The 27,629-nt window shown below is 40.4% G+C and overlaps 1 protein-coding gene across 1 annotated transcript; it reads right to left on the bottom strand.

Annotated features, from left to right (window-relative positions):
* On the bottom strand, window positions 1-27,629 carry pdia3 (protein disulfide isomerase family A, member 3). The gene is made up of 13 exons (XM_041174986.1): window positions 27,350-27,629; window positions 19,849-19,927; window positions 18,557-18,674; window positions 15,640-15,747; window positions 11,702-11,831; window positions 9,585-9,701; window positions 6,216-6,341; window positions 4,765-4,947; window positions 4,113-4,221; window positions 3,154-3,282; window positions 2,985-3,064; window positions 2,841-2,898; window positions 1-381 (listed from the first exon to the last, which is right to left on the bottom strand). The coding sequence occupies exons 1-13, from the start codon at window positions 27,481-27,483 to the stop codon at window positions 262-264; spliced, it is 1,491 nt and encodes a 496-aa protein (XP_041030920.1). The 5' UTR covers window positions 27,484-27,629; the 3' UTR covers window positions 1-261.

Below are 27,629 nucleotides of genomic sequence, written 5' to 3'. Positions count from 1 at the left end.
TTTGGTTTAAAGGGGTTTATTGTTCCAAAATGTACAAAAACATTCACCAGTACAAAATAAGACCAAAACAAAACCTGAATTTCTGCCCCTTTTGATTCAATAACTCGGATAGTGCATCTTAAAATTGATACAGAAATGGGATCGGTATTGCAGACCGTGAATCCTCCTAGAAAGTGACTATACCACCACCAAATCTCAACCCAACCCTGGCTCCAATTACTCCTTGCATATCACGTTAGCATTCGAGATGCTTCTAGTAATTCACAGTTCTTCCTTGTCCTTCTTCTTCTTCTTAGATTTCTTCTCTTCCACTGGTACGGCCAGAGGGTGTGTAGATTCCTTCTTCAAGTAATTCATGAAGTCATTAACTTCACGACCTCCCTGAAGTAAGAGCACAATTATCAGTGTAATATCAGACATCAACAGACAAACCAGGTCTCAGATGAAAATCATTTTGTTCAGTATGGATTCAAAAGGTCACTTAAAGTTTGGGGTTCAGAAGAAAACTCCATTCTGTCAAATCCAAATCAGTCCTCTACCATCAAGTAAATGCATCTTCTATACATTTAAGGTTGGGATGCAAACATTTTGCAAACTGAAGTTGGTATTGAAAATACTAACATTCTGCTCACCATTCCCTCACTAAGATAACTAAGCAGCTAGTAAAAATAGTATATATAGTAGGAAACTGGCTTTGTTGACAACTGAAGATTCTTCTCAGATGCAATAAAAAAGTGGTTTGTACATAAGATGAGGAACCAAGACAGTCACAAAAACTCAGTAAATTTCAGTGATCCCATTATGTTTAGAGGTTGAACGACTCAGATTGCATGCAGCCATGAAATAAGGAAGATTCCAATATTTCAGGCACTCCTAGATGATAGTAGATCTATTCAAGAAAATGCATGAAATTGGGAAAGTTGGGTCAAATTTGCAATTCAAGTTAGGTTTAGGCTTTTTTGCTTCTAATATTCCAGTTGGCTAACTAATTTCAGTGGTAGTTCTTTCAATTGTTATTTATAGCTGCTTGCACATTCTGAACCTTATGCCAGTCTAAACAATAATGCATAGCCCAAATGAGGCAATAACAACATTTGGCTAGCAGCTCTTTCAAAGGTGTGCTCAAAAGGAAATGGCTGCATACCAGGAAACATTTGTTAAAAATATTTCAAATGTATATTTAAACATTTGACGGCTTCTGCCAATATGAATAGTAGCAGAGGGAGGAGAACCAGAGTGCCAGGTGGCTGGTAAAGTCAACATGTTGCTAGAGGTTGGTCATCCTGTTTGATATTTCAGTACCCACACAAGAGGCAGCTGTGCACCACTCCTAATAGCAGCGCACATTTTACATGCTATATGGATACTCTGTTCTACAGTGTAACCATTGTTAGGGGCCTATAAACTACTTCCACTTATGACTTCTTTCTCTTGCTATGGCAGCATATCTTTAAGCAATCTGGCAAAAAGTCAACACTACCCAACAGTGCCAGGCATCAAATAGGCAGCCAGAGAATTGCATCCTACAGTGTGGCCTTTTGAACTGTTATACATATATCACTTACCCATGCAAAATCCTCAAATTTACAGCCCTTTCACTGCCTAAAATGCATAAGCTTATCTTAAGAAAATGTACATTCAAAATATAATGTATATTTGAAACCCTTGCCAGATTCAACTTCCAAGGACATAATACTTCAAGGTCATTAATATAACCAAAATGCACAATGCATTGGCATGAACCAGGTTCTCCACAAAGTTGGCACACGCTTATTATGTCCTTCAAACTCCAGCAACTCGAGGGTACTTGTTTGCTTGTCAAAAAGGTGGTGCAATCATGCCTTGAAATAATACACCACTGGTGAAGTCCAAGTCATAAAAGATCATCTCAGAGGTACCCAAGTATCTCTGGCAGTGCCTTTGGGTCTATGTGCTTAACTAATTGCAGGTTGAGGTAGACCACCCAATATGCAGGTGGTCCTGCCTCTACAAGTCTTTGAGCAATTTGCCCTCCAGCTATCAAAGGGTGCGGTCCATTCTCCCAATTATTGGTAGGTGAGAAATGAAAAACGCCAAAAATTTGAAAATAGGGAAGAAGAAAGTGCACCTACGCTCAAAAAAGGGTAACTCCTAAAACAAGTCACCACACACAAATTTCCCTGAAGTGATATTTCTTCTCTCTTTACATGGTACATACCCAGAGGACTGTTAATCCTGAGCTGCATTGTGCCTATTCTTGAGCAGCAGCATTGCTTGTTATAAAAAGCCAGTCTCTGTGATCCAAGTGCCACGTAAAGGCAAGGCTTATTCGTGGGAATTACTGATCCCTTAGCGATAGGAGAAACTTATGTTCTTTGATGCAAGGCTATTTTAGATGACATACAAGCTTGAACCGTAGCACTTGCTATCTTAGTTTCTCTCAGACTGACTCCAGGTAGGGAAAAAGATTGATTTTGAAGTAAGCGGATTCTGAAGCTGAAGAGGCTTTTGCTACTATGAGTAACATCCTGACAACTGGCTGATGAAACAATATAGAATCCCCTCTGGATGGTAGTTTCATCTGACACCCAATTTTTGAAGCTACCTTATCCTCAGGAGTTAATTGGAACTGTGTCCCATCCGGATAAGTGTCTTGGTTGAATGGTGTACTGTCTTCCAACAGACAATGAACAAATGACCATTTAAGTTACCAATAATGTAGGCTTAAATACTTATATCATTGTCTTTACATATTTTTGTTACAGAAGCTGATGATCAGCCACCATGTTATTACAAAATGATACAAATGTTGAAGTGGTTATAAAAGAAAAATGCTGTGATACAAAAAGAAAACCCCATACCTCATATCTCTTTGGACTCTGTTTCTTTCCCATTGGGGCAAAATAAAGTGTGGGAAACCTAAATATTAAAAAAAAACATCAGATATAGTTCCAAATTGGGGAATTAATTTGAACCAACAAAATGACTGGTTTCTCTGTTCTTACCCTTGAACTTCATAAGGTGAAGGCACATCATTGGCTGTAGCATCCATCTTGGCAATGACAATGTTAGAATCACTGCTCAACTAGTATGGGAAAAAAAAGTCAAGAATATAATGGAACAATTTATCTTTTAAAACCAAGATCCATTTTGACAAACAGAACACAATCTAACCTTCTCTCCAAGCTCCTTATACTTTGGCTCCAGACTTTTACAGTGCCCACACCATGGAGCATAAAATTCAATCAAGACATCCTTTGTTTCATCATTTACAATGTCATCGAAGTTCTCAGCTACTACAACCTGTTAAAATAAACATTTGCAAGTGCAAATTAGCAGTTTCAGGCAGGAACATGAATATCCAACCACGTAACATACGCAACAGTAAGTTGACAAGATGAAGAAAGCAAACTTTTTTTTGAAAATCACCTGTGCTGGAAGCAATTTTTAGACATTACAAGATACGAGAAACATTGTCCCATTTCATTTCTGCAACACTTTCCCTCTATCAAGTGTACAAACTTGAACTATTTTCTGGATTCAAGTCTATGGCCATTTTCTATCAACACATTCAAATATCTGATGCTGAATATTAAAGAAGTTAACAGAAACTTTGCCAAGCAGAATCAGTTGTTAAAAAACATGTATAATTTAGTATGTCATCTCAAATGCTGTATGTTTGGAAGGAACTAGTGACTATGGACCTACCAATGCCATTGCATTTCCTTGCTTGCCTCATGTCTGTCTGTTGTAGACTAGATGGACTGCCATAATTACTCAGCAATTCCATTTCTGTATAATGTAGAAGTGGCTTTTTTTAAAAAAAATTACTAATTATGTTCTCTCTCAAGAAAGCCACAAAATGGTGCTAAAAGACATACAAAATTGCTCAGGTTTTTGAGCAGTTAACAGACCAAAACATCTAAAAAAAATCCCCACATCGTTATATAAAATAATTACTACTGACATTTACAAATCATTAGAACACATAGTTAATTGACTGAAGTGATTGAACAGAGTCAGCCAAAGGAAGTGCAATGCAGGTCATGCAGTTGCAACAGAATAATTAGTAGCTTATTACTGGAGTATCAGAAAACAGCTTGGCAGCAAAGAACAATATCCAAGAGACCAACCTTCACAGGACCATCATTGCTCTCTGGAATTGGCTCAGACTTAAGGTAACGTTTCAGCTTGCCAGCAAAGTAGTCCTCTAGAAAACGTTCCAGTGCTTTGCCATCACGCCTGGCAAGAGAAGAAAAAAAATCAGGTCCTCAAAAAAAAAAGTGCTTCTTACAAAATAAATGCTTAGTTACTTGGGTGCCAATGGTGGGTTTTAAGGCAGCAAGAAAGTACTACATGCCAAGCATAACATTTCTGACAAGATAGTCTAAATACAAGGTTTGGTTTGCATCTATGCAGCTTGTAGAATGTCTGGTCAGGATAATAATCCACAAAAACTTAAATTATATTTTCAAAAGGACAGAAGTTTAAAAAAAATTTTAAACTGTGGCCCTTACAGTAATTCTCATTACAAAAAGCTTACTGTTGAACAATGGACCAAAACTTGCTACATCTGTTGGTTTTGTACCTACTTAGCCTAAGGTATGCACAACCTAAACAGTCAAACAAACTGTACTCTATTCTAATATCATGCCAGCTCGTGAGCATGCCACAGAGACAAAGGTGGATTTTTCTCATATTAGTCTCAGTTCCACTTTTGACAAAGACGCTCAAATGTGCCAAGTACAGCACCTTTAATTTCCACCACTGATTCAAAGTACTTACGAGAACTCCTCCTGCATCACATATTTTTCATCTTTGGCAGTTTTGATAGCGACCACAGGAATGTCACCAGTGGAAGTGTCCAAGCCAAATTCTGAGAGCTCGTGGCTGAAGGTTTTATGGTTTGCAACAGCAAAATGCAGCTTCTCACCAGCATCCAGAAATTTCTGAGCAACCTTCATCACTCTGCACAATTAAAAGAATGGACAGAACCAAAAATTAAAACTGTAAACAGTAGAGTCAGTCAACAAATGGAAGGAAATAAGATAGGTGAAATAAAACAAATTTTCCAAAGAACAGGTTTTTAAAAATTAAATCTCCTGAGCTTGCAGCCCCCCACAACCATCATACTCGAGTTAAATAAAGTTTAGTGAGTACATGTTACAGATGCTAATACCTTAACATGGTTATCTGCTGCATTTAGGTACGTGCATTTTTATTGTTTATCAATGATCTCTATTTATTTCTACTTCATAGTTATTAACTAATGCTCCCAAACAAATGGGAAGTAAAAATACCTTTTCTTGCCTCCAGTGCGCAGAACAGCACAGGTAACACAGCCAAGCTGTCATATCATGTTCAAGACTGACCTAAATTATCCACCCGACAGTGTTAAGTCAAGCAATTCCAAAATTACCCCCATCATAAAAAAATACACTTAATCCATGGTTATAAAAATAGACTATTGCACTCTGTCCCTATGATCATCTATCCTCTGTGAGCTGACTTTGGGTACTTATACACTGTGAATGTCTTCAGGAGCAACCAAATTAAAGGCAGTGCTAATTAATTTACTTAGGATTTAGGAGTTCCAAGTTGCTCCTCAGGACATTTTCCAAATTCAGAACATGCAAGATATTGGTGTTGATGGTGTAAGAATGCCCACCCACCAGGCCAATTTAAACCCAAGCTCCCAGCAGCACAGGTACTGAATCCACATCACTCGTTAATTCATCAGAACCCCCATTGCATATTAACACAGGTACACTAATTTAGGCTTTATTTTAATTGCAGCACAAACTAAATGCAAGTTACAGATTTTGCCACAAATGACAAGGGTGGTGGTGGGTTGGGGGGGGGGCGGTGGGTGGAGAGGGAGAGAGAGAGAGAGAGAGAGAGAGAGAGAGAGAGAGAAAACATAGCATTAGGATTTTAACCATCACCAGCCAACAGAGTTATTCTGTTGTGAAGTTAATTTCCATCTAATCAATTTGATTATTAATACAATCTCCTGGACAAGACTTTTCAAAATTGCTTAGTTGAAATCGTCAATAAACATTTCTAACCATTTGAAGATGACAGTTGTTTAATACTGATAAACCTGCTGTGTTTGGACAGTACAAAACACAGAACATTAGATGTTCTAAAGATCAAACAAGTCAACCTTTCAAGCAAAGCGCAAAAAACTGAAACAATTTAAAAGGATTCAACTAGTTCCACCATGCAGACAGTACCTATTTCTCCAGTAGTTCGAACCCTTTGGATTCTTTTCATAATCCACATCATAGTAAGCTACCAGCAGATCCTTCCCTTTTAACTGGTCTTTATTATCTTCAGTCATATGGGGGCAGATACCAAAGCTGCATTAAAAAATATAAAGTTACAAAAATTGACTACAGTACTTATAACATTTTATTAGACAGTATGGAGCAGAAATCAGGACAAATCTTTTGAATTGCCTTTGGCTAAAGTCAGCTACATGTAATCAAATACAATCTTTTTTGGGGTGGCAGTGGATTACCTCTGGGCAGCCTGCCAACTAAAACTTAAGTGTTGCAGATCAACCAACTTATAGAAAATTAACCACAAGTTGAAAATTTATCTTAATAGTACTATAATACAGAATTCTTTCCCAATTGGTGTCTGTCACCCAATAGGGTGGAGGTGAACAAGGTTTGTGCATGTTCATAGTACCAGTGCCCAATGGTCTTAAACAACATGCCAGATGGTCAGGCTCATTACTGATTTAAGCAACCCATTCAAAAGGAAACAGGAATTGCACCAAAGGGCTAAACCCCTGTTTAAAAAGGGGGAAGGGATAAGCCAAATAGCTAGAGACTAATTAGCCATGTCAGCAATGAGAAGGTTGCTGCAGACCACAATGAATAACATTAATAAATGCTTAGAAAGTATGAACAAAATGAAGACAGTGTAGATTTATAAAGAGTAGGGCAGAGATGATCATTAAATTCAAGGAAATTACAAAACTCAACTGGAACATAGGGGGTCCAGTGTAGTTTGGCTTTTGAGGTGGAATTAATAAAGTGACAGACTCGTTACCTTTACTACAATGGGTCTTAATTTCAGAGAAGAATTAATGAGTAATGAGATACCATAGGAATATTTTGCAGAGTGTAGTTGCTGAAATGCCCCAGGGATCAGATTATTGGAATCTCTCTTGAACCCTATATCCATAAATGATTTGGAATAAGGTTCCTTAGGACATTTCTTGTCTAAAAAAAAAAGTACAAGTTGAAATACTGTACAGTACATGTGCAGCACTGCATTCCTAGCTGAAATAACTTGCAAATACATCACTAAATATAAATGAAATACTGTACTTTAGGACCTTTCAGCAGAAAATTAACACATTAGGAGTTGAAATGCTGCACATTTAAAATTCCTACACAAATAAACTAAAATTTAAAGTGAAAATGCAATATAAATGTAAATAGTACAATAAATGTTAACAATTACTGTACATTCACCCACTAGTTTTAGATTGACCAGGCTCCACGAAGTGGCAGAAGTTGGCTGCTGTGACTACTTGCACAGACCAACTTCTGCCACTAGCTGGAGCTTGCGGCTTCAATGCAAATTCAAAACCAGAGGCAGGAGCAAAGCAGCTGAAAACAGACTCCAGGGCCTAAGGTAGGAACAAAAAGCAGGAAGAAGAGGGACTAAGGGCGAGGGCAGGAGTCACAGAAGAGGCAAGATCAAGAGCCTTGCCAGGAGCAAGGGCGAAGCGGGAGAAGCACTGACTTCACCAGTGGTCATAATTGACACTGGGGACTTTAAAGTTAAGAACAGAGGGCAGGAATAGCAGTTGAAGGGACTGGGGGGAGGGAGAGACTTCAGCACAAAGCGAGAGCAGCACTGGGGAAAAAGGTCACGTGAACAGGCCAGCCACAGAACAGGAAATCTATGGTAAACAAATTTAAAGTGAAAATTGCAATGTTAAACGGATATATTGACATTTCCAAGGTCAAGAACATCAAGTGAATTGGCATAAAGCGGGCACTTGCTGCAGAAAAGGAAGAGACTCTGGATACGGAAAACTTAAAGCAGCAGAACTATAGCTGGAAAAATTATGGTGAAAATGGAATTCGTGGCTTTACATAGAAGAGCATTTAACAAAGGTAGTGTAACGCATCTATTATCATCAATTAAGATTTTGACATGTAGGTAAACCAAAAAGTAGTTGAGATTTCTACATTGTTTGAACAAACTGTACGATGACCAAAAGGCAAGTAAAGTGTGTCAATGGGAATCAGAGGGAAAACTCTCCACTGGTTGGAGTCATCCCTAACACAAAAGAAGATAGTTGTGGTTGTTGGAGGCCAATCATCTGAGTCCAAAGACATCACTGCATGAGTTCTTCAGAGCAATGTTCATGGCACAGTTGTTTTATCAATGATCTTGCCTCAAACATAGAAGGTTGGAAGTGGGGATGTTTGCTGACAATTACAGTGTTCAGTATCATTTGCAATTCCTCAGATACTGAAGCAGTCCAAGGCAGCAACAAGACCTAGACAACATTCAGGCTCAGGCTGCCAAGTGGCAGGTAACATTTGCACCACCTAAATATGCCTGTCAATGACCATCCCAACAATGAGAGAATATAACAATCTGTCCTCTGACAGTCAATTGCATCACCTTGGCTGAATCCCTCACCATCAACATTGAGGGCATGGAGGATTTGAGGGAAGAGGGGGAATGCACAGAGAAACTGTTGACCAGAAACTGAACTGGGCCATGACTCTAAGAGCAGGTCAGTAACTCGCCTTCAACTCCCCAAAGCCTGTCCACCATCTAAAAAAGGCACAAGTCAGGAATGTGCTGGAATACTCTCCACTTGCCCAAATGAGTGCAGCTTCAACATCACACGAGAAGCTCGATACCACCCAGGACAAAGCAGCCGACAAGATCAGCATCAAAATCCAACACAAACAAGTACGCCTTCTACTACTGACTCTTACTAGTAGCAGCGTGTGCCATGACCTCTACCACCTACAAGAACAAGGGCAGATATGTGGAAACCTGCAAGTTCCCCTCAGAGTCTCTCATACCAAACTGACTTGGAACTATATTGCTATTCCTTCACTGGGTCAAAATCCTGGAACTCCCTCATCAGCAGCACCCTGGGCTCATATACACCCCCTATACTGCAGTGGTTCAAGTCAGCAGCTCAAGGCCACCTTCAAGGGCAATTAGGGATGGGCAATGTTGGCTTCGCAGTGATAAGAACATAAGAAATAGGAGTAGGCCATTCAGCCTCTCAAGCCTGCCCTTCAATAAGATCACAGCTGATCTGCCCCAAGCCTCAACTCCTCACATCCTATGAACGAATAAAAAAAACCTTTCCAAGACATGAATGCCATTTATTTAGTGTTCTTACACCAGTTTTGAAGTCCCCCAGCATGATCGTAAATGTGATTTTAATCATTCAGTTGTCTTGTGCAAATTAAATGCAACTCTTGCTCTCTTCCCACCACTGGAGCCAACTTCAAGCATCACTGCAAAGCATCTAGACCCATAATCAAAACTGTAACAATGAAAAAAGTCATGCCAGTTAAAAAATGCACCACAGAATCTGCACTTACATGTTGTCTAGAACAAACTTCTTTATTTTCGCATTTGTGAATTTATCTTCTGTGTACTGTACACTGCCGCTCTCAAACTTGTTTGCCAGTCTTGGAGGTCGGAACAAGATAATGCCCCTATTAAAAATAGAAGAAGTCAGCATTAGGGAAAGTGGTTGGTAAATAATCTAAAAGGTTCCATTTTAGTCTTCAGTACATGAAATTTAACAATACATTGCATTTCTTTTTTTAAAAAAATTGTATATTTGGGGAGGTGGGGGAAATCAACATTATCCAGAATTAATGCAAATCCATGTGAAATGCTTCAGAATCAGCATTTACTAATTTTATAGCTTGCATTTATCATGGACACTACTGCCAGTGTGTCATTACACACAAAGCACACTTCATTGCCGAGAATGTACACATGCATGATGGGGTTTCTCAGCAGGTGTTAGGGAAGAAAAGTATTCCGAACCCATTGTTTCCATTTTAAAATATTTTATCCTTAAAAACATAGGTCAGCAAGTAGCCAATAGGTTTTTGCTGTCAAACAAGAATTTGTATTACTCAGGCCCAACATTCTTGTTAAAATGGACCTTCAGGCATTTAATGGCTGAGTATTTGCGAATCCATCCTGGCAAGAAATTATTGCAATTGGATAAGAACAATGTACCAAACAAGTGGATTTTCATACTTGAAATTTACTGCAGAGGCAAGAAATAATTTATATTTGTCCAAGATTCTGCAGAATGAGGAACGCGGGAAGGCGTGAGTGGTTAAATAGCAACCCCTAGGTTGATTCTTGAACAAGGTTACATACTGTGCAATTGTTTGGCTCGCATCCTGAAAGGGCAGGTTAGAATCTTGCCCCAAAATACAAGGCTATTAAAACATGGAGCACTTTATTACGTGGCTAATGAAACCAAACCAACCACAGCAAGAGGGATTTGGGCAAATACTTATTATAGGACAGGAGCAGGAAAACCAGACGCAAGTAGAAAATCTTGCTGTGGCATTCAAGCACAAGGTGATCCTAAGGTGAAATTTCTATTATTCTTGATCACAGCTGGCACACACCAAGAAAAGCCTTGTTGGGAACTCCAGATACATTGCTTTCCAAGCAATGCTGCCATGACCCCAACTGCTTCTCTGATACTTCACAAAGAGAGCTGTGCAGTGAGCATTTCACTGCCAATATGGCCAACAGGACGAGCAACATGCTTTTCATTGCAGATTGTACCTTCCTTATGTGGCAGCTGACCAGCTTTGCAAACAAGTTGGTTTCTGTCACCAATAAGGCAAAACTTCAAATAGTCAATTCATACCATAACAGAAAAATTAAGCAGGTGTAGGGGTGGACCACAGAACCCCTCAAGCTTGCTCCACTATTCAACAAATTCACTGTTGAACATTACAACAATTCCACTTTCTCACCTAATTTCCATATCCCTCAATTCCCTTAACTCTCTCTTGAACATACTCAATGGCTGAACATCCAAAACCCCTCGGCTTGGGGTGGAGTATTCCTAAGATTCACAATGCTGCGACTGAAGGAATTTCTCGTGAGTCCCAAAATGGCCAACCCTTATCCCAACACCTATGACCCCTGGACTCTCCAATCAGGAAAAACAGTCTCTCAGCATAAAGCCTGTCAAGCCCTCATAACCCAAGTATTACAAAAGAATGAACAGTAGTTCTTATTGAACTTGAACTAAATTTCATTATCACTAGAACTGGTCAAATTCTGGCACGATTCTTAAATGCTTTCAAGATTGCCAGGAAATGGGCAAACTGAATTAATGCTGACTTGGATCTTAAGTTAAGACATTTCTACTTTGGGTGCAGTTTATATACAGCTTCTAGCTTGTGTGGGGGGAGCAGGTAGCAACCAAAACATAAAACAAAAATAGATTAGAGGAATAGAAAAATAATTATGGTTTAAAATTAAAAACACACACACACACAAAAAAGGTTTTATATAAAATGAGAAGGGGTAGAAAGGCGGTTGATTGGTTGAAGCCCACTAAAAGTCAGGAGCCAAACGTCTCCATAATATAAAAGCTCACAGGTACTACTACTTTGTAGTCAAAAGATTACAGTTAAGACTGGGTATTTCCAAACATATCAGTACATACTTGCTCTTAATGTCATATTTCTCAAGTAGTTCTTCCGTATTGGTGTGTGCAAAACGGTAGTTCTCCCTCATTGCACTCGCTGCTTTAAGGAAATCTGCCTGGAGTGTGCCATCAGAGTCTGCGAAGAAACCTGCACAACAGGCACGCACAAATTAGTACAAGTTAGTTCTCAAGCATTTGGCATATCAACATAAGTACTCACTCAAAGCACATCTGACAGCCGTTCTTTTCCACAACATTCCCCCTGCACCCCTCCACCAAAAATTCAATCTATTCATGGTCAAGAAAAAGCATGATTATGGTTGTAACTGACATTTTCAATAAATCTACACATGAAAACCCAGAGTTGAAGGTCAGAAATATTTATAAATGGCTGTATAGCAAGCAAATGTAATTTTTTTTAAAAAAACCATCTGTTTCTATCCCTGTAGATTAGAACACTGCTGAAAGATAATGATGGCAAAGCTATTTAAAATTAAGTTACAGTTAAAGTACACAAATATTTTACTAGCATTTTAGTATTGAGTAGAGTGTGGAGTGTGGAGAAAGCTCAATTTTTTTTTGTATTTGCATACTTGCAGAAAAGAAAAATCAAAAGAACTAACCATACCCCAGAGCGATTAATTAAATAATGAATTGACTGCATGGGCACCTCATGCAACAAGTACAGCAAGACATGTTTGGACTGAATGCGTAACTTGGCTCAGATTTGGTTACTAATGAGATGCGTCAGCTACAACACAACAAAAAAACTGAACTCGATCACAGGTCCCACCATCTCTATTAAATATGCAAATAAATCTTTATGCAAACTACTGCATAAACTATCCCTGATTCCAGTTGAGCACACCCATAATTTCCTGCAATGAGATCGAGGCTACGTCTGGCTAATTTCAGTTCATGAAACATTAAGCAGAGGAAATTCCCCATACTTTTCCTGTGACCCACCTTCCTAGGATGCACTGCATAAGTGGTGATTTGGTAATTCTCAAACTTAATGGCTCTGTACTCTTGTCTGATGCAGCTGTACAATGCAGAGATTTCAACATTTCTCATTCTTTTCCTCCCTCGCATATAAAACTCAAACATACTGGCAAAAAGCATACCCAAAAATGAGGTGCCAACCTGGTAAAGCTACAATACAGAACTACTTACATGCCAAACAGTGAAAGCAGCATGTGAAAGACACAGCTGAGTGATCCCACAACCAACAGATCAGTTCTAAGCTCTGTAGTCCTGCCACATCCAGTCATGAATGGCAGTGGACAATTAAACAACTCACAGTTAGAAGAGGCGGCTCCACTAATATCCCCACCCTCAATGCTGGGGGAGCCCAGCACATCAGTGCAAAAGATAAGGTTGAAGCATTTGCTACAATCTTCAGTCAGAAGTGCCAAGTGGATGATTTACCTTGGCATCCTCCGGAGGCCCCCAGCATCACAGATGTCAGTCTTCAACCAATTTGGTTCACTCCACGTGACATCGAGAAACAGCTGAAAACACTGGATACTGCAAAAGCAATATGGGCCCTGACAATATTCCAGCAATAATACTGAAGACTCGAGCTCCAGAACTAGTCATGCCCCTAGCCAAGCTGTTCCAGTACAGCTACAGCACTGGCATCCATTCAGCAATGTGGAAAATTGCCCAGGTACATCCTGTCCATTAAGGCAGGACAAATCCAACCTAGCCAATTACCACTTCATTCGTCTACCCTCGATATCAGCAAGTGATTGAAGGTGTTGTCGGCACTACTATTAAGTGGCACTTACTCTGCAACCTGCTCATGACACTCAGTTTGGGTTCCACTCAGCTCCTAAACTCAATACATCCTTAGTCCAAATATGAACAAGAGCTAAATTCAAGATCAGAAGGGACAGTGACTGCCGTTGACATCAAGGCAGCATTTGACCAAGTGTGGCATCGAGCAACCATAGCAAATGTCAAAAGGAATCTGAGGGAAAAGTCTCCAGCTTGCACAAAAGAAGATGGGAGTGGTTGTTGGACATCACAGCAGGAGGTCCTCAGGGTAGTGTCCTAGACCCAACCATCTTGAGCTCCTTCAGTTTACCTTCCCTCCATCATAAGGTCAGAAGTGGGGATGTTTGCTGATGATTGCACAATGTTCAGCACCATTTGTGACTCCTTAGACACTGAAGCAGTCCATGTTCATATGCAGTAGACCTGGACAACATTCAGGCTCGGGCTGGTAAGTGGCAAGTAACATCTACGTTACATAAGTACCGAGCAATGATCATCTTCAACAAGAGAGAATCTAACCATTGACCCATTACATTCAATGGTATTACCATCAATGAATCCCCTACCATCGACATCCATGGGGTTACCATTGACCAGAAACTGCACTGAACCAACCAGATAAATACTGTGGTTACAACAGCAGGTCAGAGGCTGGAAATTCTGCAGAGAGTAACTCACTTCCTAACTTCCCAAAGCCTGTCCACCATCTACAGGTCTCAAGTCAGGAGTGTGATGGAATACTCTGCATTTGCCTGGATGAGTGCAGTTCCAATAACACTCAAAGCTCAACACTATCCAGGACAAAGCAGCCCACTTGACTAGCACCCCATTCATCACCTTAAACACTCTCCACCACTGACAGTGCATACCATATACAAGATGCACTGCAACAACTCATCAAGGCTCTTTCAACAGCCCCTTCCAAACCCACAACCTCTACCGACTAAAAGGACAAGTGCAGCAAATGGATGGGAACATCACCACCTGCAAGCTCTCCTCCAAGCCCCACACTATTCGGACTTGGAATTATGTCACTGGGTCAAAATCCTGGAACTCCTTTCCTACAAGGACTTACTTACACCACAAGGAGTGCAGCAGCACCTTCTTGAGGACAATTAGGGATGGGCAATGGATGCTGGCATAGCCAGCAACACCCACATCCCATGAAAGAATGTTTTTAAAAAAATCAGACATATCTAGTTTGCTCAGATACCTTAAACTTCCAACAATTTATTTAATAGAAAATGCTGGAAAAATTCAGCAGGTCTAACAGCATCTGTGGAGAGAAAAACAGTTAACATTTCAAGTATGACTGACTCTTCTCAAGAGCTAAGAGAAGTAAAAATGTGATGAAATTTATACTGCTTAAGAGGTGGGGGGGGGCCAGGTGAAGCTGGATAGAAGGCCTGCGATAGGTGGAGGCAAAGGAGAAACTGAAAGATATCATGAACAAAAGAACAAAGGGGATGTTAATGGTACAGGCTAAAGGAGGTGCTGATAGTGGTAATAAGATTCAACAACTTCAGGCCATGAACACTCCTTCATCCTCACCCTTTTTTTCAATATTCATTTTTATTTTTTATCCACATTTTCATTTATTTTCATTTCTTATCCCCACTTTTTAATCCTGTTTTTGATATTTTTTCCACCACTGTCCCCTCCCCCCACAAGGGCCATCTGTCACTTGTTCATGTTCTTCCCAGAGTGCTTACCCTTGTCCTCCTATTATCACATTCTGTTTTCTCACCTTAATGCCACCATCAGCACCTCCTTTAGCCCTTACCACTACCATTAACTTGTCCTTTTGTTCACGACATCTTTGTCAATGTCTCATTTGTCCTAACCTATCGCTGGCCTTCTATCCAGCTTCACCTGCTCCAACCCCCCTTAAACAGTATAAATTTCACATTTTTATTTCTTTTTAGCTCTGAAGAAAGATCATACAGACTCAAAACGTTAATTCTTTCTCTCTACAGATGCTGTTAGACCTGCTGAGTTTTTCCAGCATTTTCTGTTTTTGCTTCAATTATTTAACAGGTTAACCTGTAATCCATTAAATCTTACTCAGTGAAAAGTTGCTGTAGCAATGAAACCAAATTTCTCCATTAGTAAATTGGACATGGCTCATTTTAACAAAAAACTTGTGTTTCATTAGAGTTTTACTGACAGCTACTCACCAACAACTGAAGCATCGGCATCATTAATGAAGCTCTCCAAATCTTCAGCAGTTTTCATTTCAATGGAGCTTGGTCCTGCCTGTTTCTTCAACTGGCTGACAATTCCATCTTTGCAGATATAACAGACGGATGAGTTACTGCATAACTAACGTTATCCTTATAATCAAGTTAGTGTTCTCAATTGGCCCTGAGTGGTGCCAAGCTAAAACAATAGTCATGTTGCAGCATCTGGGTGAGTCACAAGACATGATACACAAACCCCAAACTATTTCTTATTCAGATAATTGGCAATTTTTTTTTTTGTTTTTGAAGGATCATGAGAGGCCAAAGTCAGAGGAAAGCAGAGTTCTGGGGGTGGTGGCAAGTGTTGCAAGACTGAAAGATGGGGATAGCCAAGGCCATAAAAGAAATTTGAAATACAAGTTTGAGAATTTTAAAGTGATGGCATTGGGAGATCTGAAGCCAATGTATAGGTCAGCAAGGAATGGGAAGAATGAGTGCAGGATAATGGGCAAGTTGAAGTACCTGGAGATGACAAAGGCACAAGGTGTATAAGCAGCAGATAAACTGAGGCAAGAGTTTTTTTAATTCTTGGGATGAGTGTGTCGCTGCAGCCGATGTTAATTGCCCATTCCCAACTGGCCTTGAAGTGGGATAGCTGAAATGACATTATTAAGATTGATATTAAAATGTGCATTACTAGCTTCAGAGTAGACATATGGAGTTTTGAAAATTCTTTTCATGCAATGTGGGCATCGCTGGCAAGGCCAACATTTGTTGTCCATCCCTAATTGCCCTTAAATGAGTGGCTTGCTAAGCCATTTCAGAGGGCAGTTATGAGTCAACCACATTGCTTTGGGTCTGGAGTCACGTGTAAGCCAGGTCAGATAAGGATGGCAGATTTCCTCCCCTGATGCACAATTGTGAACCAGATAAGTTTTTACAACAAACCAGCCTGATTACTAATGAGACTAGTATTTAATTCCAGATTTTAATCAATTGAATTTAAATTCCTAAAGCCACCATGATGGGATTTGAATTCATGGCTTTGGAGCATTAGTCCAGGCCTCATTACAACTATGCTCTCATCATCTGGGCAGGGAGCTGACAGGCAACATTACCAAGATGGAAGCATGCAGTCTTCTGATGATGATGGATATGCCAGAGGTGCAGCTTAGGGTCAAAGAGACCAAGGTTTCAAACAGTTTGGCTATATTGGAGATGGTGTCTAGGACCGGAAATAGAATCAGTGGCAAGGATATTGAGTTTGTAGTAGGGCTGAGGATGACTGCTTCGGTCATCCAAAATGTTTAACTCTGGCTCATCCAAGATTGAATGTCAGATAAGTGGGGTGCCAAAAAGGCAGTTGAGGGATTGCCAAATTGGTAGTGAAAGCATAGAATTGGATATTATCTAAAAATAAAAATGAAAATTGATCATGTTTTTGGATGATGACACTAAGGAGCAGCATGTAGATGAGGTCCAGGAGGGAGCTATGGATAAATGGACTTTTGAAGGACACCACAGATAACAATGTTGGGGCAAGAAGATTATGTTCAGGCCACTATTTGACAGACAAGAGCAGAACCAAGGTAGTTTCACTGAGCTGAATAACCAAGGGGAGGCATTCGAGGAGGATAGTGTGGCATTAAAAGCTGCAGAAGATAAAGAAAACAGGTTTGTGCCATGAAAACATTATTTTCATAATATTATTGTAATTTATTGTAAAGGTAGGTTAATTGTGGGGTTTGGATTAGTTTGTGTGTGGATTTTCATTGAAATACAGACAGCTGGTCTGATTGCTTTGCTGTATCAGAAGGGAAACTAGGTTTGAAATGCTAAATATGTAAACATGGGTGAAGTTTTAGAAAGGGAGATGTGAAGAACATTTGCATTTTTAGATAAACCAGAGTAGTGAATTTCAAAGAGATGGAATGGTGTTACACCCAGAGGCTAAGCCAACTTAATGTGTTTATTTTTCCCCAAAGATTATTGATTGAGTGCTATGAAAGATTTATATTATGGAAAAAGTAGTTACAAAGACATATTGGGACAATTGGATTTATATTAGAATGGGAGAAACCAGTAAAAAGGAGATGAGCTTATGTGCAAGGTGGCAGCATTCTAAGATCTAACAAGTGTTAAAAGCCTCCAGCCTCTATGTACCAAGATGCTGCCTATGGGAACCGAAGCGAATATCAATGTTCAGGGTATTGTGCTTTGCCTGGGTCTATTGAAATCTGCTGTTTTACTGTTGCCTTAATGCAGGTGTAACTGGGAGCTAGATTAATTAGGGGAGCTAGGAGTTATCATAGTAGTAATCTATAATGTACTTGCTTAAAATCATTTCTTTTACTTTGTTTAGTTTTGTAAAAAAAACTTCAAAGATTCAGCGGTCTTATTACTACTGAATTCAAGGCATGCATCCAGAAACAAAAATACAAATCGCTAGAACAGTTGTGACAGCTGTTTCAAGTTTCCCTCTGAGATTTGAGCTGCTCAGCATTTACCATCCACTGTGTACAATGTTCTAAGAAACTGTCCCAAATGCATACTTATATCATCATCCAGGCTAACTTTGCCAATTTGACTCATCTAATCTATATGAAGATTAAAATAACATGTGGGAATGGGGTTAAGTGAACAGGAAGTGAGATTCAAGGAAAAAAACAGGAGTTGAGAGAAATTAGATAGAGAAGAGGTGAGATTAAGATTATAAATTTAAACGATGAGTACGATTGACCCAATCTTTAGAGCAACTTGATAAGCAAATCAGGGTTATCATCAAGAACACTCAGACATTGAGGTTTTAAATCCATCAGGGTATATATAGTGACCTGAACCACTTGCTAAGTGGTGGCATTAGTTGCCCACAAGCATTGTAAAATTATAGCCACTAAGAGGAAATAATTCTCACCTGCTGTTCTAGGACCATCATAAGAACCAGACTCTTCACCATCACGGAATATCTTCAAAGTTGGGTAACCACTGACTCCATACTTGGTGCATGTGTTTGTATTTGCAGTGCAGTCAACCTGGTTGCAGAGTTAGCACAAAGTATCAGACCAGAATGGCAGCTGAACTTCAGCTACTTAGAAAATACAAACTCTACAGAGCTTAATTGGTGTCTCAGCTGTTACAAATGAAAAATACCATGTTTTGTCTTCCTACTTTACTTCAAAGATTTGCAGTAGGATATCTGCAATTTTTATTCATGTCCACAATTTTAACAGATTTAATACTGGGCACTGCTATTTTGGGCTCCAGATCAACAGTCATAGTTTTACAGTCACTAATGTGAGAGAAATGATCCAAGTTAATAATTTAGGACAAGAACCAGCAGATGTGATATACAAGTGATTTGTCCACGTTCTTAATTACACTACTGCTAAATTGTGTTTTTCTCTTGTCTCATCACTTCTCTATAAATTGAATAAGTAACCTATAAGTTGTACCCACTGTACTTCCACTGTTTTACTAATCCATGATTAATCAAGGATAAAGTATTACGATGAGTGTAAAACCATAAAACTTCAGTAAGCCCTCGCAAGACTGACATTAGAGTGCACACAATTGAGGAACAAATGAAAGTTTGGCATTCAAAATATCCCTCGATACAGCTGCATACTCAGTTTCCAAGGTCATACTCATACCAAACCAAGATTCATTCCCTGTGATTCTATTCATAAGGAACGATTACCATCTCTTCCAGATTTTAAAAGAGCCTTACACTTCCCCAACCTTATGCCGAAATGCAGTCCATCTCTGCCAAACCATATTGGCCTCTTAACAGATTGAGAATTGCGAGTTGTCACTTAGTAGTTTGAAATGAACTTCTACTGTTGTGTGCCAGAAATTACTCCCAGTCTGCATTCATTCATTATTTTCCACTTTATCCATATACCACCAAGTAACTCCACCCTTTAAAATCTCAGCATATTACACCATTGCATAATCAACAATTACAACTTAACTAGTTCTTATACAATGCAAGGAACTAGTTACACAAGCAGAAAAATATACTTCAGGTGAACCATTTGCTCTGACAAGGGAACGTGCACGTTATTACTATTTTAATTTAGTTATCACTACCTGTAAATAGTATATAATGAAGGGAATAAGTGGTGGTAAAGTACTTGTAGATTCACATTTTTTAAAAAGGTGTCCAGTTTGTTAAATGTGATTTAAAACTGGCAACTAGCAACTCACCTTCGCCAGAGGAACTTTTCCCTTCAATCTTGTGGCAGCAGCTTCATACTCTGGGGCCAACCGCTTGCAGTGGCCGCACCTGCAGAAAGTGGACATAAATGATTAGAAAACACAATATAGCCCAAGCAGATCTTGCAGGTATTACACTCAGCTACATTGGACTCTTTCAGTCGCTGGCTAGGCCAGTGTTTATTGCCCATCCCTAATTGCCCTCGAGGTGGTGGTGGTGAGCCGCCTTCTTTAACCGCTGCCATCCACGTGGTGTAGGTATACCACAGTGCTGCTCGGAAGGGATTTCTAAGATTGAGCCAGGGATTGTTACCAGGAATGAGGGATTAGTTATGAAAGAGTTAAGAAATTAGTTTTTTTCTTTAAAAACTGAGGTTGACTAATCTGATACAAGGTCTCCACAATTAAAAGGATTACGATAAGGTAAATAGCAACAGGTTGTTTTACTGACATGTGGAAAAAATAAAGAGGCCAGAAATTTAAGATAATTACAAAAAGAATTAATAAGGTGAGCTAGAAAAGGCCCTTTAATACAGGAAGTGGTTAGAATTTGAAATTCTATGCTACTAGCTTGTTAACATTCTTCAAACTATTTATCTAATGAACATGTTTGATACCTCCTGAAGTGGCTAAAGAAAGCTATTGTAGGGAAAAAAAAAGGTCCTGTGTCAAATAATTTCAAAAGTATTTTTCCTCGGTGTAAAATTGTTAACAGGCAATTTGCTTTTCGCCTCCTTTTGGTGAAACCATCTAAATTGTGGTGCTGAATAACACCTACAACAGTTACAAATCCAGTATTGTAGGTAGAAAATAATGTAAACGGATCAAATGCAGAACTAGAGAATAAGACAGTAACGCAAGTCCCATGAATTACATAGCCTGATAGTGCGCTACATTTTTGTGTTATCGTAAATTTCACAAAGTGGAATTTATAATTCTATATCAATTTGTATTTAAAAGATCAGGGAAAGGCAGCAACTTTTTGTTGTGCTCCATTTACATTTCTCAAATATCTAAGTGTGTTACACTTAGATGGCTGGAAGCAAAGATATCGATGAGAAACTTAGTGCATCAAACTAATCTTGAAATATTGAACTTTAGCACTGATATAAATACTGTTAAGTTTACATTAAGAAATTTCAAGGCAACTTAAATTGGCTAGTTACACCTCATCCCAGTGTTGGAATATAACCCCATGGTTGTTTATTTATACTTAACTTAAAACATTTTAGTAGAATTATTTCTCAGAGGAGCTACAGGTGAGCTGAAACTATGCACATGCTAAAACTGCCCTAAAAGATGCACCCGAACAAAACTGTTAGCTTTTTTGAGACCAAAGTTATGCTATCAAGGTCAACTTACTTTCACTACTACATTAATCTCCAAGGAAAGCCAAGTACTTTTACTAGGTTGAAGCAATTTTGTAAAGGCGACAAAGATGAAGCATTTACATTTTAATAATGTTCACATTTGATTTCAACTCAAGTTTTTAAATACAATTTTAAAGACTAGTCTCATCAGACATGCTTATGAGAAATGATAAAATGATTTGCAATGTTAGCACAGTGCCTTCGCTGTTTGTTAGCTTCCAATGACTTAAATCAACTATCATTTGAGACATGTACTCCATTTCTTTGGGCTTCTCAACACTGGTCCCCAGTAGAAAAGGAGCCAACAAATCTGATCTCAGACACCAATGCTGCATTGAACCTATATGCAGGAACAGTTCAAGTCACTGTCACTTGTAGTGATCTGATTAATGAGAATCTAGTGGCTCATATCTCCATTATTCTTCTTGGTGACTGCCACATACAAACTTACACCCTGAAGCAACTCTACCCTTTGTCCTAGACCACCTGAGGTGACAGCTAAAGTAAATATTACCATTTTGTGCTTTGTCCTTCAGCCTCTTACAATATCCTTATGGATAATTCAGAACTTTTCCATTGGCTCTCCTTCCCTCAAGCATAATAAAACATCCTAAAGGCACTTCACAGGAGCATTATTAACAAAATATTTCCCTTGTGTGGCCCAGAGCCATGTTAACCAAAAGCTTGGGCAAAGAGATTGGTATTAAGGAGTGTCTTAAAAGAGGAAAGCAAAAGTAGAGGCGGAGAGGTGTAAGGGGAGAATTCAGAGCTTAGGGCCTAGGCAACTGAAGCACAGCCGCCAATGGTGAAACTAACAAAAAAAAAAATCAGGGACGCTCAGAGGCCAAAATAAGCCGAGTGCTGATATCTCAAGATGGTTGTGAGGTTGGAGGAGATGAAAGAGGAGTGAGGACAAAGAGGCATTTGAAAATAAGGATAAGAATCTAAAAAAAAAAATCAAGACACTGGCTTCCAGTAAAACAATGCAAGTCAGCAAGCGCAGGAATAATAGGGGAATGGCACCTGGTGCGAGTCAGGAGGGTGGCAGAGTTTTGGATGACCTAAAAATTTACAGAGGGCTGTATATTCGAGACCAGAAAGGAGGGCACATGAATAGTTAAGACAACAGTAACAAACACATGAGGCTCTGAGCAGATGAACCGAGACAGGAATGACATAAGAGGTGGAAATAGGTGGCCTCAATGATGGCATGAGTATGTGGTCTGAAGTTCAGCTCAGGATCAAATATGATATTAAGATTGCAAACAAACTGGTTTAATCTCAGACTGTTGCCTGGGACAGGAATGTAATCAGTAGCTGGGGAACAGAGAGTGAAGCAAAAACAGCAGCTTCATCATTCCCAATATTTAACTGGAAGAAAGTTCTGCTCATTCAGTGCTGGATGCTGGATAAGCAGTCTAAAAATTTGGTAACAGTGGAGAAGTCAAAAAGGTGGTAGTGGGGTCAAGCTGTGTTGCTGAAGAATAAGAGGAGGCCAAGTTACGGACCCTTGGGGGACACCAGGGGGAACTGCAAGAGCAGGAAGCAACTGATACTCTGGCTATGATAACAATTAAACCAGGAGAGACCAGTCCCTTCCTCCCAGCAGGACGGTAGTGGAGGAGATTTGGCTAAGGGTGATGTGATCAATCATGTCAAAGGGTGTAGGCAGGTCAAGAAGGATGAGGAGGAAACGTTTACCTTTGTCATAGTCACATAGGATATAATTTGTGATTTAGATAAGAGCTTTTTGGTACTGTGGAAGGGGCAGAATCCTGATTTGAGGAATTCAAACATGGAGTTCAGGAAAGTTGGGCAGATTTGGGAGGCAACATGTTCAAGAACTGGAGGGAAGGGAGTTTGGAGATGCATGGCAGTTTGCAAGGACAGTGGGGTCAGGGTTTTTTTTTTAGGAAGCAAGTTGACAGCAGATTTAAAAGGAGAGGGGGACACAACACTTGAAGAGAGTGAACAATTAGCACCAGCCAACATGGAGACCAGAAAGGAGAAATTGGGCGGGCAGCAGTTTAGTGGGAATAGGGCTGAGGGAACAGGAAGTGGGTTACATGGACAAGATAAACTGAAGGAGCTATTAGGGGAGGTTGGAGAGAAATGAGAAAGATGCTAGTTCAGAGCTAGGGTGGGGGAAGCTTTAAAGTGGGCTAGTGGAAAGCAGGGATGCAACACAGGCAGCTGACTGGGTAGTCGCCATCTTCCTCTGGCACTGCTTTATCTTGGCTTAGGGGAAATTGGGAAGAGGTTTCTAAACTTTTATATTCTACAGTTATCTTTAGCTGAACTCAAGCTGTAAGCATCCTGCACTGTGGCAGCAGCATTAATCAAAGGCATCTAGCTCCCACATGATGTCAAAGCTTGTAATCCATCCAACTCTGATTGCATGAGACAGGAATTCACCACTCATTTTGCACTGAATCAGAGCTGCATAAACGGTCTGCTCGAATCCACAACCCCTTTTTGGGGTCAGTATGTGTGTTTCCTTGGTGGCCAGCTTAGGAAAGAGCATTGAAACAACAGGGTATTTGCAACTTGGTCTATCCTGGTGCTACCCTCCACTTGAGTCAGTTGAGAATGGGCTGCTATATTTGAGACCTCACTGCTGCTCACTTTCCATCTCCATTCCCAACTAATTTACATTTTTATACAGTTTCACTTGGCAATTTTAAATGTATTGTATGTTATATGCCAGCTAATGAGTCACTGCCATAGGACTTTTAATAAAATATTGCCTAGATTTCATTGGTGTTGGTTTAAAGGCTCTTGCCAGAAAGTTTGCTACTCTATCCCTCCAGAAAGTGATGGCCAGGCAAAAGATTAATTGCCAATTCCACAGCCCAGCAAAGTAGCAGGAGCTCCATTATAATCACATGCAATAAGAAATCTACAAAATAAATATACTCTATTGGATTAGTAGCAGAAAAATCAGAGCATTGTAAAAGAAATGCATGACTGACACAACTGAAACCAGTGCAATATATCAGGTGTCATAACTGCTGCCCAGGTAAATAGGTACAGCTATCCACTTCGAACATAGGTAGCATGAGAGAAAAATCAATCATTATGATCGGATTAATCCATTTGTAGGACATACAGTAATAGTATCCCTTGGCAATGCGTCACGTAGTCAAACATTGTTGCACCAAGTCACTGGATGAGAATAGTTTGTTCATTTGTAAATTATCTACTCATGATGCAAGATTTCAACTAGACTTTCACATCATTCCTCTGCAGCCTCTACATTCAATTAAAAACATGCAAAAATCCAATAATGGAATGCAATTTAGTTGTATCTAGCAACTTTATTAAAAACACAGAATATGCAAGGAGTGGAGTTTCAGATTCACAATTATTCTGCAATTTGACTGTTTAGAAAGTGTTTTGGTTATCTGAAAGCATGGCATCAGCTTAGGTTAGAGTGCTACCACTGGGCTAAGTCAGAAGACTGTCTGTAAATCCCACTCGGGAACTCCCATATCTCAGCTGCATTGTCAGATTATCTTTCAGATGATTCTTTTCCTCATGATAATCACAGAAAACAGCATTAGCAACCTAATAGATGCAAGGATTGAATCATGAATAGCAATTATGCAAACTGGGTATGTTCACATTGGAAAAACAGGAGGTTGGGAGCTGGCATACTTGCTGTTTGTAACATTTCAAAATGGACCAGCTAACACAAACCATGACAGGTGTTACCTTGTCCAGTATACTCAAACCAAAGGACACAGCTGGCACTTTTTTTTTTGGGGGGGGGGGGGAGAAAGGGGGCAAGATGGTTGAAAGGAAAAGAAATCTAAAACAATCTCAAGTGAGAAAACAGTAATGGAAGAAGTTCCCTAGGGAGAATGTGAAAACAGATGGTATTGATTCATTCAAATTCAAACAAGATAGATTTTTCAGCCAATATTTTGGCATATAGTACACCAGAGAATGCAGTGTTTCAACATCACCTTAGGATTGGGCAATAAATAGAAACAAACATTCCAGACAGAATTAATAGTCACATGGAAAAGTATGAGTTGATCAGGAAGAGCCAGCATGGATTTCTAAAGGGGAAATTGAGTTTAATTAACTTCGTTGATGAGGAAACAGACCTGAGAAAAGTTACAGTTCATGGAATAAAAGGGACAGTAGCAACATGGATACAAAATTGGCTGAGTAACAGGAAACAGAGTGCAATGGTCAATGGATATTTTTCAGGCTGGAGGAAAGTTTGTAGTGGAATTCTCCAGGGTTCAGTATTGGGACTTTTGCTTTTCCTGATATATATTAATGATCTAGGTTTTGGTGTGCAGGGAACAATTTCAAAGTCTGTGGATGATATGAAACTGGGAAGCATTGTAAACAGTGAGGACAGTGTAGAACTTCAACAGACAAGTTGGTGGAGTGGGCAGTTAAGTGGCAGATGAAGTTCAATGCAGAGAAGTCTGAGGTGATGCATTTTGGAAGGAAGAACATGGAGACATTATAAAAAATGGGGTACAATTCTTAAGTGGGTGCTGGAGCAGTGAGACCTGGATGCTTGTATCTTTGAAGGTGGCAGGACAGGTGGAGAGAGCAGTTAATAAAACATACAAACCCTGGGCTTTATTAATAGGAGCATAGAGTACTTGAGCAAGGAGGCTATGCTGAGCTTATATAAGACACTAGTTAGACCTCAGCTGGAGTGTTATGTACAGTTCTGGGCACCACACTATAGTAAGGGTGTGAACTCTTTGGAGACAGTGCAGAAGAGGTTTGCAAGAATGATTCTAGGGATGATATGAATGTAGATTGGAGGGGTTGGTGCTATTTTCCTTGGAGAGGAGAAGCCTAAGAGGAGATTTGATAGGGTTGTTCAAAATCATGACGGGGCTGGATAGAGAAGATAGGGAGGAACTGGTTCTGCTCATAAAAAGGATAGAGAATGAGATTTAAAGTGACTTGCAAAAGCAGCAAATGTGAGGTGAGAAAAGCTGGTTCACACAGCAAGTGGTTCGAGTATGGAATACACTGCCTGGAATTGTGATGGAGGCAGGATCAGTCCAAGCATTCAAGATGGCATTGGATGATTATTTAAAATAGAAACAAAATACAAGGGTCAGGAGCAAAGGCAGGAGAGTGGCACCAAATCATAATCTCATTTGGAGATCCAGTGAAGACACGATGGGCCAAATTGCCTCCTCCTGTGCCGTAACAATTCTGATTCTGAATAAACGTTGGCCTTGTCAGCAGCACCCACATCCCATCAATGAAATTAAGAAAAAAAGACTGAATTATAGCATCTATACTGGTTACCAGTTAGTAACCCATTCTAGAATTACCAGAACCCACCAGGGCTGGAGTGTACAGTTCACAGAAACAATAGAATTATTTAATTTGATAAGTTCCTTTTGCTTCCGATGCAGGTGTATATTGTTTGTGCCCCTTTACCTATTGTTAGGAATGCATATCAAGGTAACACCCCAACAATTGCTATGGGGTCAGACTGATCTATCGCAATCATTTGCTTGGCACCAGGCGTCGTCATCGTTACGGGAGAAGGGGGCAGGTCGACAATAAGCCAATCAGCGCCGGCCACAGCTTCCCCGGGAGCCAATCAGCAGGAGCCACGAGGCGCGTGCCCATGATTTCCGGTTCTGGCTGCGGCAACTTGCAAGACAGGGCACCACAGAGGCATTATGGGAGTTGTAGTCTGCAGAGCCCGCGCCACCCGACGGCGGAAAGGGGACCTCCGGTAGAGAAAGACTACAAGTTCCAGAGAGCCGTGCGCACCCAGCCGCAGTACTCCATCAGACGGTCGGATTATAAACCAGAGCTCAGCCAGTGGCCGGTTGGTACCCGAAGGCTCCCCCCCACCCATCATCACATATACATACCAAGGCTTCTAACTCCAACACCACACACACGGGTCAATGCGCCATCAGCCTCCAGAGGAGGGTGAGCACCCTCACTCGGGCCGATATGGGGCGGGGGGGGGGGGGAGGGCGGCGTCCCCGGGGCGGCGGGGGAAGAAGGTTGGGGACCTTTCGGCCGGGCTCATTTAACGCTGCGCACCATCAGGAAAATGGAATCAGCGGGTGGGCTGGGTCGGTCTCCAGTTGAAGTACGGGGCGGGAACTCACCAAGGAGCGAAGAACTCCACCAGGATCAGCTCGTGTTCCCCGACGCGATCCTCGAAATCGTCGTCCGTCAGTTCGAGCACGTCGCTGGCCAGCGCCGCGCCGACAGTGCAGGCGAGGAGCAGGAGGCGAATCATGGCGGCTGGCGCTGTGTGTGTGTATGTGTACGTGTTCCGGTAGGGGGGAAGGAGAGCTTATCCTTCACCGTGGATGCTCCAGCCGCCACTGTCCGCCTCCTCTGGGCGAGACGGCAAAGTGAAAGAGCAAAGCCGGACGGAAGGAG

Source organism: Carcharodon carcharias, chromosome 26, assembly GCF_017639515.1.
Source record: "Carcharodon carcharias isolate sCarCar2 chromosome 26, sCarCar2.pri, whole genome shotgun sequence".
Lineage (NCBI taxonomy): Eukaryota > Metazoa > Chordata > Chondrichthyes > Lamniformes > Lamnidae > Carcharodon > Carcharodon carcharias.
Note: the sequence above shows the minus strand (reverse complement) of the source record. Positions and strands in the feature narration are given on the sequence as shown.